Source organism: Phlebotomus argentipes, unplaced genomic scaffold (assembly GCF_947086385.1).
Source record: "Phlebotomus argentipes unplaced genomic scaffold, Phlebotomus argentipes genome assembly scaffold_18, whole genome shotgun sequence".
Taxonomy (NCBI): Eukaryota; Metazoa; Arthropoda; class Insecta; order Diptera; family Psychodidae; genus Phlebotomus; species Phlebotomus argentipes.
In genome coordinates this window covers 10565559-10581953 of record NW_026776177.1, presented here as the reverse complement: position 1 = coordinate 10581953, position 16395 = coordinate 10565559, and the positions used below count along the sequence as shown (strand labels likewise).

Sequence of the window (16395 nt, the reverse complement as noted above, 5' to 3'; positions counted from 1 at the left end):
GTCGATTGGTCGACTGGTCGATGGATTTCGACGTCACTTTGACTGACTGCAACTTTAGTTTGGTGAGAGTTTACAAAATGCAGTCTGTGCATTTCCAAGTGCTTTCTCCTGCTTTTCCTTTTTAATTTCTGCCATAAATTCTATTTTGCCACCTTCTTTCCACCCTTTTTTCTTGCCTGACGTTCCGTACGAGTGACACGCACAAAAATCCCCGTGAAATATTCATTAATAAGGTGTTTGGCCACAAAACAAAATGCCGCATTGGCTTTCGTGAAAAAAGAGCTGCAGCAGTGTTTTTTTGCTCCACTCTCTCCCCAACTTTGTGTGTGCTGGCGAAGAAAGTGAAAAAGAGTCAATAAATCGCAAACAATTAAATGGCAATATAGAAGAGCACATCCGGTGGACGGGAAAATCTCCATCTGCATGCGAAGTGAATCTCAATTGAATTTCAATGTCCGGAACTAAAAATGCCCAACAACTGCTATCGACGTCGTGGGAGTTTATCAGGTAATTTATTCAATCTCTCGTCTCACATTTCACACACTGCCCAAGAGGATGTCCACACACGTTTCGCTGCTGGTCAGAACAATTGGCCAGAATCAGCGCTTTTGTGCCGCGCTGCTGATGCCATGAAAAGGTCGCACAAATGTGGGAGGCAAAAGGGTGACGAATGGAGAAAAATTTTGTATTCCATTTCACTGGAATGCAAGCGAAGTGCTTTTGATCTCATGGACACGCTTTGCAGTCGCATTCACGTTGGTTAATGAGGGTTTCCTCCACTGTCTGTTCGCCTGCATTGGCTCAACATAATTTGCCTACACTTGCAGCTCTCTTGAGCGCTTTTGTGGTCTGGTTTGCCCCCTACTCAGCTCTTAGGCTGAGGAACCACAACAAAGGCAATTGCCGAATATACACGCTCCTCGATTCACTGCCTTTCCACTTTCAAAGCGATGCTCTGACGCCAGGAAATGTGTGAACGACTCTGATTTGCGCTAGTCAAGTAAGAATAGTGAGAAGTTCTAATAAGGTATCCAATTATGCTAATATATAGAGCATTTCTGACAAGACGAGAACAGTTTGAATCCAAGAAAAATTCTCCCTGCTGAAAATCCTAAATGTCACGCCTATTGTGATGCTCCGCCTACTTCACTTGTTGCTTCTGTCCTTTTAAATCCTATACATATTGTAATTTGAAGCAGAATAATGTAAATGTGGTACTTATGTTATCACATTAAAGAGCGGATAATAGATTCTGAGGAAAGTGAGGACACATTAGGAGAAAGATTGTTCAGTCATTAAATCGCATTTCTCTACCTAAAGATCAGGTTAAAATTCCAGAAAAAGTAGGTTTCTCTTTACCAACGTGTATTATCCTATTAATTTCGAATTAAGGCCCTCAATTGACCCACAATTTGCTGCTTAGTCGAGACTTTGAGATTTGTGCAAAACTTCCCAAAGGTGAGGTCAATCTAATAATGATTCTCCTCTATTTCTCCGGCAACACAAATGCGAATTGAGAGAATCTCTTTCACCTCATCATGTCTTGTTGGGGTTTTGAGGCAGCAATGGTGTGGAGGAGAGCAATTTATTCTAAACAGATATCCGTGTGCCTGACGATTAATTTCATACATACGTTTTCAGACAATTGTTGGTGTGAAGCATGTAATTTAGTTGTATTCTCAGTGTAAAAGTGCAGTTTATCTCTGACTTTTTTTTACGAGAAAGTCCACATAACTTCCTCCTGGGAGCAACATTATCATTATATCCATTATGAGATACACGAAGTGCCGCTTGGGAGATAAAATGGGGAGTTCATAGACCGTGGATATGCTAAAGGTTGCTCAATTTTCCACTTATTTTAAGCTACGAATCTCTATTCTGCGGTGGACGCCACTCACCTGTAATATGGAACTATGAAGAGTCATGAAATTGAGTTCACCGCACAAGTCTCGAAATAGCTCGTGAGGAGAGCAAGAGAGAGTGAGCGGATTTGAATGAATTTCTTGGACACTTTTAGCCTATAAATGATGTTTATTTTAGCGGGCGGGAAAAAGTATCAACTGTGATGTTGCAAAAAGTAGCCACACAATCTCGAGAGGAAAACGACGCATAAGTGAGAAGAGAGTGAGAGAAATGGGGCATTAGGAAGACGAATAGTGCTGGAAACGAAAATAAACTTCCTGGCTTGTTGGCTGGCAGTGTTGCGGGAATGGGCTTCTTTTTTTCTCAATGTGAGACCACATCAACTTCTTTCTCCAACACGCTTCAGTTGGTTGATATTCTCGGGCCCGAGCTGCCAGGAGAAATTCATCATTTGCATGTGAAGAAGTTGCTGTAATTCAAAAGTGTGAGATTTTTTTATGAGGAAAAATAGAACAATGGAGCGAAGAAGTCATATTACGTTATGAGATAAAGTGTGTGGCCAAAGAGAGAGTTTTTGCTTAGCTGTTTAGAGAGGAGTTACAGTGTAGTCTTGACTTGCATGTGTTGGGCAGAAGCAGTGGAGACGCCAAGCTTCACACGATATAAAATTGATAAAGAGTGTTCAGTCAGTTTGTGCCACTCTCGACAGATATGTCGCTGTACATTTCTCTCCGGACGGCCTTTTCCCCATTGTGTTCATCATCATTATTGAGACAAATCAATTGGACTACGGAGTGAAGAATTGCTGAGGAAACTGGACCTTGACATTGGCCCAGAGAGTGTCTATTAATCTTGCTGCGAGTGTAAAGATCTCTTCAAGAACAATGGGTTGGAAAAGTGTCAAGAAATCGTCAAAACTCTTATCAGTGAACCTCTCGAAAATTGTGTGGTGCACGTAAATCGATGGATTGCGTTATTGGAACAAATAATTTGTGCAAATTATCACTTAATTTACAATAATTAATTTAGCAATTTATTGAAAAATGTTTCGTGCAATCAAGCGAAAATGGAAAACAAGCAGAGAAAGGTTCGTAATATCAATTTTTTTTAATGTCCTCTGCTGAGAATTGAGGTTGACGCAAAACAGTTGTGTTTATATTGTCTTTAAAATAGCTTCTCTAAAAATTGGCACACGCACAAGTCTTGTGGTGTTATGAAATTTGTAACCTTTTCTTGATTTATGACTTTCCGATGCCCCTTCGTGAGTTGGGAAAGAGTTTTTTTTTCTATAATTTTATCACAACTATATTCCGCGTAGGAGAGACTTGCAAGACTCTGGCGATAAGTTACCTCATTGATTAAATATGTGTGACAGAGAGAGGGTTTTATCTCGGTCTTAAGCATTTTCCAGCAAATTCCTGGGCCAAAATGAGGAAGACCTTTCGCGTGAACGTGGAAACAAACGAATTAGTGAGCTGGCGAGCTGATAAAAATGCCACTAAACTCAATATTTTTTCCTCCTGTGAAATCATAATGGCCAATTAGAAATTTAATTTGGTCAAGAGTGCGGCAAAAAAATCTATTTCGTCTCAAGCTAACAAGTTTGTTGTGATGTCGAGAACGCAAAAAGTAGCATGAAATTCTTCTGCTTTATTTGATCTTGACATGCGTCTAAGCTGAATTGTTGATCTTCGCATGGTTTTTTTATTATTTTTTCTCCGTGTCTGCTAAAATTAAGAGAATGATTTTTTTGTCATTCATTATACCTGATTTTCCTTCACATTTTCACTTATGTTTCCAATCGTGGTCAAGAGTAATTATGAAGTTTATCCAAAGAAATCGCTGGCAGAGAAGCTCTCACGTGAGTAACTGCCGTAACCACCCCATCCGTGTCTCCTGTGTCCCCATCCGCCATAATATCCTCCGTATCCACCGTAGCCCCCGTACCCATGTCCTCTGTAACCGTATCCCCACGCAGCCTCGGCGGCTTTCAGGTCGACTCCTTCCTCGGCAGCGGTGTCCTCAGCTCCCTGATTAGCGAAAGACAATATTTTAGTGAGGAGCCTTGTGATCTTAAACTTGTTTCAATGAAGAAATGTGAAGAGTCATATTACGTGTAAGAGGAACGCTTAAATTGAATGCTTTAAGTGTTTTTAGAGTTTCTTGCGTAAGTTTATGTCATGTTGTAAAGATCATGGCATTTTTCCCACTATTAATCAATTTGTCTTTTTTCATTATTTTGGGAAAAATTATTATGATTGTTGTAGAAATAAGATTTGATTTGAAGTCACGCATTTGGTTTTTTTTACAATTATAAGCGAGATTTTTCTCATCACAATATATGACTTATTTCGCTGTTCTTCACTGTATCTTAATTCACAACAAGTTTAGAGGCGTGAAATCTCTTATCGAATATAAAACGCACTAGAATTTCGATCAGATAAGAGAGATCTCTTAAGTGACCTTTTAAAATTCGCCACTTGAACAACTGTACAATTACAAGCCATTTACATTTATAAAGCGTAAAGCGAGTGATTAATTAAAATTTTATAGCCTTCATGGGCGTCATATGATGCAAAACAACTTTCCTTTGCCGAAAACCCGATAAATATTCGCACACCCTAGTAATACATATATTGTTCACTCACTTCGACTGGGGCGAAACTTAGGGGCTTTTTGGGCTCCTCCTTTGCCACGGGAATGGAGTGGGCGATGGCAAAAAGAACACAGAGGCACAAGAACAGCTTCATGGTTGACTTGTAAAAGGATTAAGAGCGTTCTGAGATGTTTTCACTGGGCAGTCTGTCTAACATTTGGGGATAAATTGGCTTCTTTTGTCATTTTATATAAAGAACGATGAACATGGGGGAGAAGGCACGTTTCAGAATTATCCCCACCTGATTTAGTGGATTGCCTTGAAGGAAGTTCACGGTGTTGTTGAAGTATTGTCGCAGAATCTAATGAATCTGTCTGCACATCATGTGGGATTTTCCGCTTCTGTGGATGTTTTTTTACCAATGAATTCAAGCTTTGTGTGTAGAGAATATAAAATTTTCATTTATTTGTGTGATTTTTTCAAGTCATTTTCACAATAAAATACTTTAGTTTCTCTTGTTGTTCCTCTGCATCATATCCGATGGTGTTTGTGTGGATGTTTTGAAGATTTTTCGGAAGGACAGAGGAAATTCTTCATGTTTATTGGATTAAAATATATTCACTTCAGCTGGATTTATTTGCCAACTACCGGTTGAGAGGGTACATGAAAAGAGGCGAGAGAGAAACAGATAAAAAAAAGTCGATAATTCATAAAGTAAGCAGTCAAAGAATACAGATGGGGGGTTTTATGGACAAAAAATGTGAAGAGGTGAGTTCATTGACTGTTGGGGAATTGTGTCTGGTTTGATTGATTCTCACCTCCGACATTGACTGAGACACCTTTGGCTGCAACCACGGCGGGTTCAGCCACAACAGGAGGCGATGCCACAGCCACAGTCGCCACGGGTTTCTGCACAGTGACTGTGTAGGGTGTCCACACAGGCCTGTAGTATGTGTAGTTCACGGGCACGTAGTCATACTGAACGACAGGAGCTGCCTTCACTACGGCTACCTTTGGCCAGAAGAAGAGCTTCGGCCAGAGGAAGAGCTCAGACGTCTCCAAGTCACTCTTCTCGTCATTCTCACTCTCCTCGGCGGCTGGTCGGCAGAACACTGAACAAATTGTCACAGACACGAGGAAGAGAACAATCTGGTGAAAGGGAAAAATTGAATGTTTTTAACAATTGCATTGCACTTTTCCTATACCGAAGAGAACACTCACAAATTTCGCCGCACGAGACATTGTATTCGAGTGAGAATCTACACGGAGTGGAAATTAGAGATGAACTTTATGGTATCGACGTGTTAATCCAAATGGGCATTCCTCTATCAATGCGTCTCTGTATTATATGGTTTTTTGGGAAATGGTGTGGAGACCATGTGGATCACCTTGAGGTTTTGGAAGAGCTTTTTGAAAAGTGGTATTAAAAATTTATTTTTTTTTACCTCCACGGAATGCCCAGCGAGTCTGGTTTTAATCTCACAAAATGACTCTTCATATATTTTCGCGTAGAATGTCAATTTATCGGTGAATTAGTAATGCTTTAGGATAAGCACAAAGTCCACTGAAATGTGGGGTTCAAAAAGTCATCTTGAGAGCACTTTGCAGAATTTTGTTTTTTTTTTTCGGGAGGAATTTTGTGGTGAGAAAAAACCTCCCGGAAGAAGTGGGAGGGTAAAGTCAATGACTAATAAATAATTCCACAAATGAGAGTGTGTTATCGTTAAACGCATTTCTGGATTAAATAACAAGGCACTATCATCAACTGCCGTGTGTGCGCAATTCGGCTGAATATGCGGAAGATCATAAAACATAATTTACCCAAAAAGTATCACTCGCGAAGCATTTGAATTGATATGTAAATTTATTAGCGGAATATTTGTGATGGACATTAGCATGAGGCAAACAGCTATGAAAATCACGAGGAGAAGATGTCTTTTGGGTAGGAAAGAACAATTTAGCAATGCATTAATTCTGGCGCTTCTCCTGTCGGTTCTAGGCCACCTGTGAGGAACGACGGAGCTGGCAAGAGTGGCGAATATGATTTGTCATCTCAGATCTCACATCAGCCACGATACATTGGCGTCCAACACGGAAATATCTTTCTCAGTCCGCGTCCACAGTCGCCGCAGGTGGAGAGACTGCCAGACGACGATGTAGAGAAGGTATGCAACATCTGGCTGGTGAACATTACCGTATGGATATATTGTGTACATGTTGCATCTTTCAGGTGGAAAATTCTTCAATTCCATATCAGGAGAGAATTAGTGAACTGGAAGATGCCGTTTGTCGTCTGCAAAAAATTGTCTATCAGGTATAGTGGATAGTCTCCTCTCTCACTGTCGCTGCCCATAAATTGTGTAGAAAGACAGAAAGTTTTGGGGTTGAATGACACAGTGTGACTAACTGGGAAATTTTCCCCCTGGAAAAGTGATATGACAGCATAAATAGGGGGGACTTTCGACAGTTTTCACAATGCGGATGGCAATATGGAGGGATGATGCTGAAGATTTGAGCCTCCGTTTAACATTAATACAATTTATGGGGGGTTGTAAAGGGTGGTCTGGGGATTAATACATCGTAAACTAGGACTCTTATTGCAAAAAGGGGTGGTGTAGGGTTAACTGAAATAATCAAATGGGATGAATATATTAGGACTTTCTGAAAACTCAGCAATAGGGTGTCCTATTTTGTAAATAATGATGAACAATGACGAATAATTTTTTGAATTCGTGTCGGAAAACAATTTATGTGGAAATTTTTCTTTTAATCATTACAAATTAAAAACAAATAAAGCTAGAAATCTTTACTGTTAATTATGTAAAATGAGACACCCTAGGTCACTGAGAAGAGAGCGTCTGAAAGTCTCAGTTTCCTGAAATCTGATAGTATTATTATTGAAGTTTTAATTAATGTGAATTCTACTCAGACATGGTCTTTACCTCCATAGTATATTTTACTTCTCTCTTAATATTTTACACAAATATTGAATTTTGCGCCTCTGTTGTTGACTTTGGTGTGCTTTTTTCTGTCTCTTCTAGAGTCAAACCGGCTTTTCGACTGCGGAGAAAGAATTGTTGGAGCAAATCGATGAGTAAGAATATTTTTGGAATATCACGTGAATGGCTTTTGACCTTACTGCAACTTTTTTTTTTGTTTCTGTGTGCAGCATGAGGAAAACCCAATTGGCCAAAGACAGGAGGACAATGCAGATTTGCCTGGAGCACAGAGCGCTTCAGGAGAGATTTATGAGGCAAGAGCGGGTGTTGCAGTGTCTGCAGAATGAGAATAGATCGCTGCACAAGAGAATTCTGCAATATGAACACTGTCTGGATGATGTGTCGAAGAGGGTGATTGACGCTATAATAGCTGAGGATCGTCTTCGGGCGGAGTTTGCGGTGTTGAAGAACAGGATCAGGGATTTGGAGGTGAAGAATGCGGCGATTGGGTCAATGGGCAGTCCGGCTCGAGGGCGAGATGAGGGATACTGCACGATGAGCTCAGGACCACTGCCATCGACGTTGGAGAATCTGCCTGAGGAGCCTGAGCAGTGGATTCTGTCGGATGGTGGACACTCGGCCGACATGGAGGATTGGAGCTTGTCGCAGGAGGAACTGGTGGCTCAACTGGAGGAGGACTCCAATGAGTGGACATGGGGGAATCCTCACCTAACGCTGCTGGATGATGAGGTGAGTGTCTCTTTTTAGCACGTTCATGCTAAATATCACAGTAATTATTTGTCTCGCCAGATTGTTTACTCGGAAAGTGAGGAATTGCCGTGCAAAGATTTCACATCCGATTTCTACAAGCTCGTCAGTATTCAGTCGGAGAGCTGCAAAAGTCTCACGCTGGAAGACAGCGATGGCAAGATTGACTCGGACTCTGATGTGGCCGAGCGCGGATCGTCAATGAGTGAATTGGGTCAGGAGCAGATGTTTAGTTGCTCGTCAAGTGATGAGTCAACAACAGAGGTGCACTTCTCTCCGAAGCCAGCGAGTGATGTTCAGGAGCAAAAGAGGCACTACTTTCTTCCCAAGCAGTGGAAGAGGAGCTCTGGATGGCGAAAGGTCTCCGTACAAACCAATGTGAGTTTATATTGTTGCCTATTTCAACACTCTTTCTTAATCGTGTTCTCTCATTGCTCAGGAATCTACCAACGTTGAGGATGAATGACCTGCTTCCGTATAGATTTTTTTTACAAATCATACTCAAAGATTCAAGGAGTTGGAAGAAATGAAAAGACTTTCTTGATTAATTATATTAGAGTTACATTGCGTAGTAAGTTAATGGTTTCGAGACGAAATGTATTCTTAAAAAAAAACAGAACTGTAGACACTAGTGGTGAGAAGGGGTATAATCACTGCCTAAAGAAGACTTTTTGAGAGATGTTGGAGAAATTTATGAAATAGAAAGACTGGTTTTGCCTTTGATTACACAGTACATTATCCAGAAAGAAAAAAGTATAAGAATAGTAATGATAAATCTAAAAATAGTGAGCTAATCATCTCCATAAAAAATCAATCAAATGCAATTTAAAATAAATAAAATCACATTGAGATAAAATTTCAATAAGGCAAAGCTTTAGTCAATAAATATTAACTATTAAAATATAAAATAATATAAATTATTGGGACAATATTTGATTGAGAAGGTAGAATGTGGCGGGAATTCTAAAAAGAAAATTTCTTCACTGGCTAATTATTATATTGTGAAATTATAACCACTAACTGATGAAGCATTTATAAAATGTACAATTTACGAATTAGAAATTGCGAAGAGGTAATTTTTGTATAGGATTTTGAAGAGAAGAAGAAATTATTGTATTACAATTCTTCATTAGTATTTATAGCGACACTTCAGACTAATGTATTATGCAATTTAACTAATTTATATTTTCTAGTATCTTTTTTATAAGGAAATACCCTTTATTTTCAATTTTTCTTCACGTCCTTCAAATTTTTACGCCCAATTTATAAATTAGGAAATTGTGATATGAAAAAGAAGATAAACTTTCTCTCATTAACTGAAAATGAATATTCACCAATCTTTCGCCCTTTTATAGTGGATCCAATGTTTGATCCCATGTAGTCACGGTGACTTTGAATTTACTAAGCCGAAAACCAAAATTTTGTAAGAAACAAAAGGGAAGTGAAAATAAAACGAGTAAATTATTAAAATTCAATCCATTTTAATTGCTGTCGACAATGAATCTCTGAGAATGGCAAAGTAAGTCAATAATTGGTAATTAATTAAAAAAAAAGTTTATTGGACGTAACATCTATCAAGTACAACTTGTGATGATTTCCTGCGTGTTCTCTGTTTTATTTAGTATGATGCGGTATGTGAAGTTTTAATAATGCTTTATGGCTGATTCCAGGTTCTTCGTCTTGTGTCTCTTCATATTGTTAGGCTGTGTGTAATCAGAAAGTGAATTGTTTTATGTTTATTGTGTCATTTTGTAAAGTATGTTTTTGTGTGTGAAGGCCTTAAAAATTAGCGGTATTTTTCTCCAAAGCTCTTTTAAGCATACCTGCAAAGAAAGGAAAAAAAGAACCCTTTGAGTGACCGTTTGCTTTAACATGGTGAAAAAGCACCCTAAATTGCATGCATGTACAAGAGTGTTTACTCGCAGATGGCTCTGGGGTGGAGGTCGCGAAAGATAATCGGTCTACCGCCATTTCTGACGCGCTCATTCTGATAACACATCGCTTTGGATTACGCAGAATCGAAAGTTTATTTACCACAAAAAATAGTCTTGTATATAATGGTGATAAGGTAGAAATTTATAGGTAACTTGTGCTAGTGTGTAATGTAAGAAGCTGCCAAGCGAACAGGTAGAGACTTCTTATCACGGTTAGATTTGCTTTGGTTATCGTGGCTCAAAAATGCGCAATTAAGGTGTTATTTCTCGTACACGCCCAAGTGATGGAGCGTTCTCAGGAGAAATTCGTATAAAAATTATATAGTTAGGTAACCGCGAATGGGAACATTACGCAGCATGCAAATTGGGAGAGCTTATCAAAGAGCAATAATGCTTAGTAATTAGACCTTCTTCTCTCGTTGCGGATGTGATTTCCAAGGCAGCAGGCGAAGATGAGGGCCACGAGCTGCAAAGAGTTTGGACAAATAGATAAGTTTAGAATTGCACTCTCTCACGGGAGACAGTTTATAATTGCTCACCTGAATGAGAGCAACACCGAGAGCCACCCAAGCGATGATGTGCTTGGACATGTCCACCCAATCTTCCAAGGCAGCGATGCAGCCGGTCTGGAAAGCATTGCCGGCATTGCACTGGGACACGCCGGATTCGCAGCAGGATGGGGGAATGGGCCCGATCTGAGGAGTCCAGTCAGCGGGACCGCGAGGACCGCAGCACTGTAGATTCATCTGCACGGTGTCGACCAGCTCACGGTTGACTTGCACGTTGTCCTGCTCGAGGAATATCCTGTCGAAGGTCTTGGTCATCACGGAGGCAATGTCACCGGCGAAGGCGAACGTGATGGCGGCAATAACGATTTGTCCAATGATCAGAATCAGCATAAAGGCAGCGTACTGAAAGAGAGATATTCAGGTCAATATTTCTGGTCTTTCCAGGCGCATCATCGTCAGTGCGTATACTCACGGTCATTGTGAGGCAGTGGGACTCCCTGATGGCGCCGCAACAGCCGAAGAAGGCTATCACGAACACCACCGATCCCAGGATAATGAGCAGGATGGGCGCGGCGATGGCATTGTAGTCTCCAAAGAGCTTCTCCAGGTCAGCAGCATTGACGAGGACGATGATACCTATTGTCAGCAGGGCAATGCCACATAGCTGAGCATGGGAACAATGAAATCATTATCATTATTAAACATTGCGTGTAATTTTGCGCAGGGATCATGTATGAAGATGATTTTCTTACGGTATTGCGACCCTGACCAGTTTGCGTCTTGGCTCTGGATAAGAATCTTGAAGTCAAGATTAAGAAGAAATATCCTAGCTATGCCCTTTTCTTTGTTTTAGGTTCTATTCATTGACTTGAGGAGGCAGGATATTGATCAGAGTTGCTATTCAGTATTATTTGCATAACATCGCGATTATTACAGTCGTCATATATAGTGAATTAGATGATAAAACACGCCTAATCCCAGTGTGAACATCCGCTACAGATTGTCCACGAATTATTATTACCTTCCCAGATGTGCCTATTACAATGTCTTGAGGCTTAACTGAGAAGATTAAGTTTAGAGCTAAAATGTGCATTTGTAGTTTCACAACATACTCTTCTTCGTACCTCGCCTGGTAATCAAAATCCCCGCTCTCAGCTCTAAAAAAAAATATAGTCTATGGTGCCATTTTCTCATCACAGATGAAATTGCCGTGCCCGAGATTACAAAGTGGATTATTTTTAGCCAAACTCTTAATTCCGCGCCGTGCCGAAGTGTTGGTCAGCCAAACCCCTGAATTCCAAGACACGCCGGACAGACTCTCAGCATCACCTAAGACGAATACTAATCCCGAGTTGCATGACGGCAGAGGCGCAATTACATAGATTTTCTGAGAAATTGTTCTCCATTTCGCGGTGTGTTGGTGCGCGCGGGATCTCAAGCCATGGACACATATCGATACATCGAACTTTAATGCTCCGCGGGCCACATTATCCGTGACTCTGGTGTTCATGTATTGAGTATGTATATTGCGATGTGAATCCCCCCGGTAATTATCGCATAGCATGAGTCATAGAGAGTGATGACAATGAATACTGTTGATCATGGGAGTGAAAAGGTATTCGGTGGCCTTCCCAGAAGTGCTGTGCCGATGACAAAAATGCCACAATTAATTATCTAGAAACACTCTAGAGTTGATAAGAAATCTCAAAAATAGATCGAATGTGCATTTGAAAATGTCTATATCATTAAACAAAAAGGCATATGGTAAAAATTGCCTTCACATCATCAAAAACCACCTTTATTCCAACTCATATGACTTCAACTTTCCTGTTGAGCACAAAACTCTTATTTGTTGTCTCCCACATTGTAAAAAGAGCGCGCGAGTGTAGTGGTTTCGGAGGCGGAGGGGCGTGAAAAATGGACGAAATGCCACAATACTTACCGCACACAGCAAATTGAATATGAAGAGGACATATTTCACAAGGCTCATCCCACAATTCATCTTGAGTGATTTTTTGGCGGCTTTCAGCAAAAACTAATTCTATAGATTTGTCACAAAATCCAAAGGAAACCTCTCACTCGGTACGTATTCCACGGCGGTCACAGTCGAACTGGAACAATTTGGTGGTGTGTTGTGTGTTTATAAAAGTGACTCTACGCGCTCGAGGCTTATCAAGGCATTCTATGAGTGTTTCTCAAACTCTCGCGCCTCACATATTTTCCACACAGCAAAGCCGTGCTTTTCCACCGTCACCATTGGTTGATTATGCGATGGAAATCTCCCTCTGGACAGCTGATAAGGGAGGATTTTCGATTAGGTGTTTTAGGGTGAATAGTTTGGGAGCAACCCAAATATTCCCTAAGCCCAGCATTAGCCCTGAAACCCAATCTCATGCCCAAATCACTGCACTTTCGCCAAAATCACCACCACAAGATCCCTCTAAACCACTTCCCATGCAAGATTATGCAATTGATCTGTGGACACCATTTAGGATTACTCATGCTTCGTACTTATTATCATTTGGCAGGCAAGGTGTGTAATTTTCTGCTCTTATCAGATTCTATACTTGACTTTTCAGTGCGGCGTTATCGTAAAATGCTCAACCATATCGATTTTATATACACAGACCTAGGAAAAAGCCCCAAAATGAGTTGTCATGTGGTGTAAATTGTGGGTGATACGAAGTGAGAATATAGAACAGCAAGTGAGTCGCGGGAGAGGAACATTTTGAGAATCTCACAATATGCCGTCACTGTGCTGACGATTCTGATGACTCAATATTATTATAGTAACTCACATTATTGGCTTTTCCAGAAGATGTCTGATTTAGATACACATTCCAGCTCTCCTACGTGCTTATTTATTTATTCGAAAAATATGCAATTAATTCAAATTCGGCTTGCCAAGAAATTACAAACACTCTCATATCAAATATCGATCTAGGAAAGAGTTTAGAGAAGCAACAAGTTGAATTCTGCGAACACTGCAAACTCTGCAAACAATGAGTGAAGCTCTGCAGGATTTAATTCTTTAAGTATCCATATAGGGCGTCATGCTCCAAATTAATTGCAGATGAGTCAATATGGAATTTCACACACATTGTGTAATTTCATGAGCTTAAATGACAGTACTTGAAAACTGATTGCACAAATCCCTTGACAATGCTTTTGGAGTGGAGCATTATTAAGCTCTTCCTGTGCTTCCTTATGGCCTTTGAATGTTTGCCAGACAATTCTTTTCTATTCTTTCTTTTACTAATTTTCTTAGAAGTTTTCTGGACCCCTGAACTTTTAATTGTGTGGCATGAAATGTCATTGATTAGAACTCAACACAATAATGCTTCTTTTATGCAATCTATATATCCACCAGATTGATTTTATAAATTTGAGACACTGTATTGTGAATCCTCGTTATCAAAACCGTCTTAAAAATAACTCAAAATGCCAAGGAAAACAGAGATAATTCAGTGAAAAGGCACTCCCTGGATGTTCTGACTTACGGAAACATTTTTATCTCGATGATGCATTCATGAATGTATCTCGGTATTTAATGGCAGTCTGTGCAATAATTTATTATTGTTAACCTATTAATTTTCTACGTGATAGCATGAATCAATTGGTAAACACGCAAATTCTATAGATTCCTTTTATTGTATGTATATAAAATGCATTGCATGAAATAAATAATTTTTAGTGTTTCTGTTTTACAAACAATAGGTACACATTTTCTTCGTTTTCATTGCGGTTCTTTTCTACTATAAAATAAATGTATATAAAAGACTGTTCAGAACAGTATTAAGTAACGTCTTAACATATTGGCTTTCAACTGTGATGTCTTCTTGTTCTGTCTCAGCTGCTAGAGAGCCTCTTGGCTTGAGCCTTCTTCAGATCCGCGTGCAGGCTCTCATGCAGGCTGGATGTGTTGCTCTTGGTCGTGGCTGTGGGTGCTGATGGGTTCTTGTTCCCTGTATCGATTTGAGCATTGAATGGCAAGAGTTCTGTGTTTCGCGGCGTGACGCGACTCTCCATGTCGCCCCTCTGCTCCTGCTCCTTCAGCAGCAGCGCCAACTGAACACTCATGAAGACTCCCATGACCTGAAAGATGAGAGCAAACATGAGAAAGTGTGTTGCGCGAGGAAAGTCTTTAGCATCTTCCCACTAATTGACGTAAATTTCATCTTAGCGCATTGATATCAATTAATGAAGCTGACGAGGAGTGTTCAGAAAAAAACACTCGAGGGAAATTTCATTGGAGTGATTCACGAAGTTATATGAAAGATTACACTGTACTCTGTGTGTAGATGAGTTCCCAGATTACCAGGGCCTCTTTATGAGTGGGGAATTTTTCAGCGGAAAGTGAGCTTTGGCCTTCGATTGGCGATAAAACTGGGAAGAGCAGGAGAGATGCCTCAATTTGTGTATATACTTATTGAGGATTGCTCGCCTGGCGATCCAGACTCTTGACACTGAAAAAATTTGCATCTTAATTTCTAAATTTAGTAGGGATATATTTGAAATAAATAAGAGCTATTATTGGTAGGGACTCAATAGGTTTTTGAATAAATTCAATGACAAGATCTTAAATCTTAGTGCCGGAAGCAAATTGTTCTTCACGAAAATAAACTGAGGCTCGTGTGAGGATTAAGTCTGCTCTTTTCTTCGCTTCTCTCGTCATTTTAGGGAAAGAAAATAAACAGACCTGGGCCAGTGCGAAGATGAGAGCGGCTACGGACACGCAGAGAAGCCTCCATCTCGTTTCGCTTGTGAGAGGCAATAAACAGCCGCGCTGGTAGGAAGATGAGCAGCGTGGGTCCGAGGGATCGTCCGGGCGGCGACAGCACGACCATGGGATGGACGTGCGGATGTAATCCGTGATCCCGTGCACGCCGCAACACTGCATCTCGGCCTGGAGGCGATTCCACAAGTGGCTGTGATCGTTGAGCGAATTGGCTTCGGAGAGGAAGTCCTGGAAGGCGTTTTCAACGGGCAAGGAGGCCGTCGCCTGGATGTCTTTCCTGGTGGTCAGAGACCAGATGGTGATGAAGATGCTGAGCAGGATGAGGCCAAGAAGGGCGGTGCCAAAGAGATAGAGACGGCAGCGATTTCTCTTCGCGATGGCATTCCAGCCTGTCCAGGCCACGACGATGGCCACCAAGCCGAGGCATAGCGTAGCGGCGCTGGGGCCCCAGGCACCGCCCTCAACCAGGAGGCTGTAGCCTAGATGGTGGTAGAGAACGTAGCCTCCGAAGACGACAAGAACTGCTCCGCAGACCTGCAAAGATGGCATCTCATGAGATTGGCGAGAAATATGGGGGCTCTAAAAGTGACTAATGGCCAGATAAGACATTCTATCAGGCGCCCCAAGATTACTTCCAACGTTTCCAACATATTTTCATGAAAGAATATCTTTAAAGAGCCACATCGCAAGCTGATCTCACACTATGATACATTGTAATGGGCACAAAATGCACTCACCGCTAAGAAAATTGCGTAACTATAGAGAAAATACGCGAGACATTTGATTCTGTTCGCCAGTTTCATCTTTTGTGACACCTTTCTCTCACTCTTGAGTCAAACTTGGCCAGGGAAATTCACTTTTTTCAATCCCACATGACGGAAAACCATCGCACTTTGATTCTACATGATCAGATATTTTACACACTGCACAAAGAATGAAGAACAAGAGGCGAAGGTGCTCGTCAACACATGAGTATTTTTATAGAGAATTTGATACACCTTTTATTGTATTGTCGACACATTCACGCTTTTACCTGGCGTTCACGCTG

General features: G+C 40.8%; 4 protein-coding genes across 7 annotated transcripts; 1 reads left to right on the top strand and 3 right to left on the bottom strand.

Annotated features, from left to right (window-relative positions):
• The first annotated feature begins 48 nt into the window (after window positions 1-48).
• On the top strand, window positions 49-9636 carry LOC132259032 (uncharacterized). Of its 2 annotated transcripts, none has more exons than XM_059756567.1 (7): window positions 49-507; window positions 6459-6624; window positions 6690-6773; window positions 7501-7553; window positions 7629-8148; window positions 8209-8544; window positions 8606-9636. In XM_059756567.1, the coding sequence occupies exons 1-7, from the start codon at window positions 452-454 to the stop codon at window positions 8630-8632; spliced, it is 1242 nt and encodes a 413-aa protein (XP_059612550.1). In that variant the 5' UTR covers window positions 49-451; the 3' UTR covers window positions 8633-9636. The 2 variants fall into 2 exon arrangements, with proteins under 2 accessions (XP_059612550.1, XP_059612552.1); XM_059756569.1 differs by lacking the exon at window positions 49-507 and adding an exon at window positions 2486-2950.
• LOC132259510 (uncharacterized) lies at window positions 3436-4703 on the bottom strand. Its single transcript, XM_059757176.1, has 2 exons — window positions 4512-4703; window positions 3436-3893 (listed from the first exon to the last, which is right to left on the bottom strand). Exons 1-2 carry the CDS (start codon window positions 4611-4613, stop codon window positions 3690-3692), a joined length of 306 nt encoding a protein of 101 aa, XP_059613159.1. The 5' UTR covers window positions 4614-4703; the 3' UTR covers window positions 3436-3689.
• On the bottom strand, window positions 4842-6394 carry LOC132259509 (uncharacterized). The gene is made up of 3 exons (XM_059757175.1): window positions 5681-6394; window positions 5278-5608; window positions 4842-5103 (listed from the first exon to the last, which is right to left on the bottom strand). Exons 1-3 carry the CDS (start codon window positions 5699-5701, stop codon window positions 5093-5095), a joined length of 363 nt encoding a protein of 120 aa, XP_059613158.1. The 5' UTR covers window positions 5702-6394; the 3' UTR covers window positions 4842-5092.
• Window positions 9637-9671: 35 nt separating the features above from the next.
• On the bottom strand, window positions 9672-16395 carry LOC132259033 (23 kDa integral membrane protein-like). 3 transcript variants are annotated; one of them, XR_009468305.1, is made up of 6 exons: window positions 16085-16395; window positions 15309-15881; window positions 13408-14704; window positions 12552-12902; window positions 11734-12249; window positions 11178-11273 (listed from the first exon to the last, which is right to left on the bottom strand). XR_009468305.1 is itself a non-coding variant. In XM_059756570.1 (5 exons), the coding sequence occupies exons 1-5, from the start codon at window positions 12609-12611 to the stop codon at window positions 9857-9859; spliced, it is 696 nt and encodes a 231-aa protein (XP_059612553.1). In that variant the 5' UTR covers window positions 12612-12758; the 3' UTR covers window positions 9672-9856. The 3 variants fall into 3 exon arrangements, 2 of the variants coding, with proteins under 2 accessions (XP_059612553.1, XP_059612554.1); XM_059756570.1 differs by lacking the exons at window positions 11734-12249; window positions 13408-14704; window positions 15309-15881; window positions 16085-16395 and adding exons at window positions 9672-9869; window positions 10508-10566; window positions 10640-11011 and having other exon boundaries at window positions 11082-11273; window positions 12552-12758; XM_059756571.1 differs by lacking the exons at window positions 11734-12249; window positions 13408-14704; window positions 15309-15881; window positions 16085-16395 and adding exons at window positions 9741-9989; window positions 10508-10566; window positions 10640-11011 and having other exon boundaries at window positions 11082-11273; window positions 12552-12751.

What these genes read in the sequence shown, in the direction of transcription:
- LOC132259032 (XM_059756567.1), top strand. Translation starts at nt 452, where the DNA reads ATGTCCGGAACTAAAAATGCCCAACAACTGCTATCGACGTCGTGGGAG. An exon ending in CAGACGACGATGTAGAGAAG is followed by an intron (nt 6,625 to 6,689) that starts GTATGCAACATC and finishes TGCATCTTTCAG; the next exon opens with GTGGAAAATTCTTCAATTCC. An exon ending in TTGTTGGAGCAAATCGATGA is followed by an intron (nt 7,554 to 7,628) that starts GTAAGAATATTT and finishes TTCTGTGTGCAG; the next exon opens with CATGAGGAAAACCCAATTGG.
- LOC132259510 (XM_059757176.1), bottom strand. Translation starts at nt 4,613, where the DNA reads ATGAAGCTGTTCTTGTGCCTCTGTGTTCTTTTTGCCATCGCCCACTCC. An exon ending in TAAGTTTCGCCCCAGTCGAA is followed by an intron (nt 3,894 to 4,511) that starts GTGAGTGAACAA and finishes TTCGCTAATCAG; the next exon opens with GGAGCTGAGGACACCGCTGC.
- LOC132259509 (XM_059757175.1), bottom strand. Translation starts at nt 5,701, where the DNA reads ATGTCTCGTGCGGCGAAATTT. An exon ending in TGTCTCGTGCGGCGAAATTT is followed by an intron (nt 5,609 to 5,680) that starts GTGAGTGTTCTC and finishes CCCTTTCACCAG; the next exon opens with ATTGTTCTCTTCCTCGTGTC.
- LOC132259033 (XM_059756570.1), bottom strand. Translation starts at nt 12,611, where the DNA reads ATGAATTGTGGGATGAGCCTTGTGAAATATGTCCTCTTCATATTCAAT. An exon ending in TATTCAATTTGCTGTGTGCG is followed by an intron (nt 11,274 to 12,551) that starts GTAAGTATTGTG and finishes TCCCATGCTCAG; the next exon opens with CTATGTGGCATTGCCCTGCT. An exon ending in CCCACTGCCTCACAATGACC is followed by an intron (nt 11,012 to 11,081) that starts GTGAGTATACGC and finishes TCTCTCTTTCAG; the next exon opens with TACGCTGCCTTTATGCTGAT.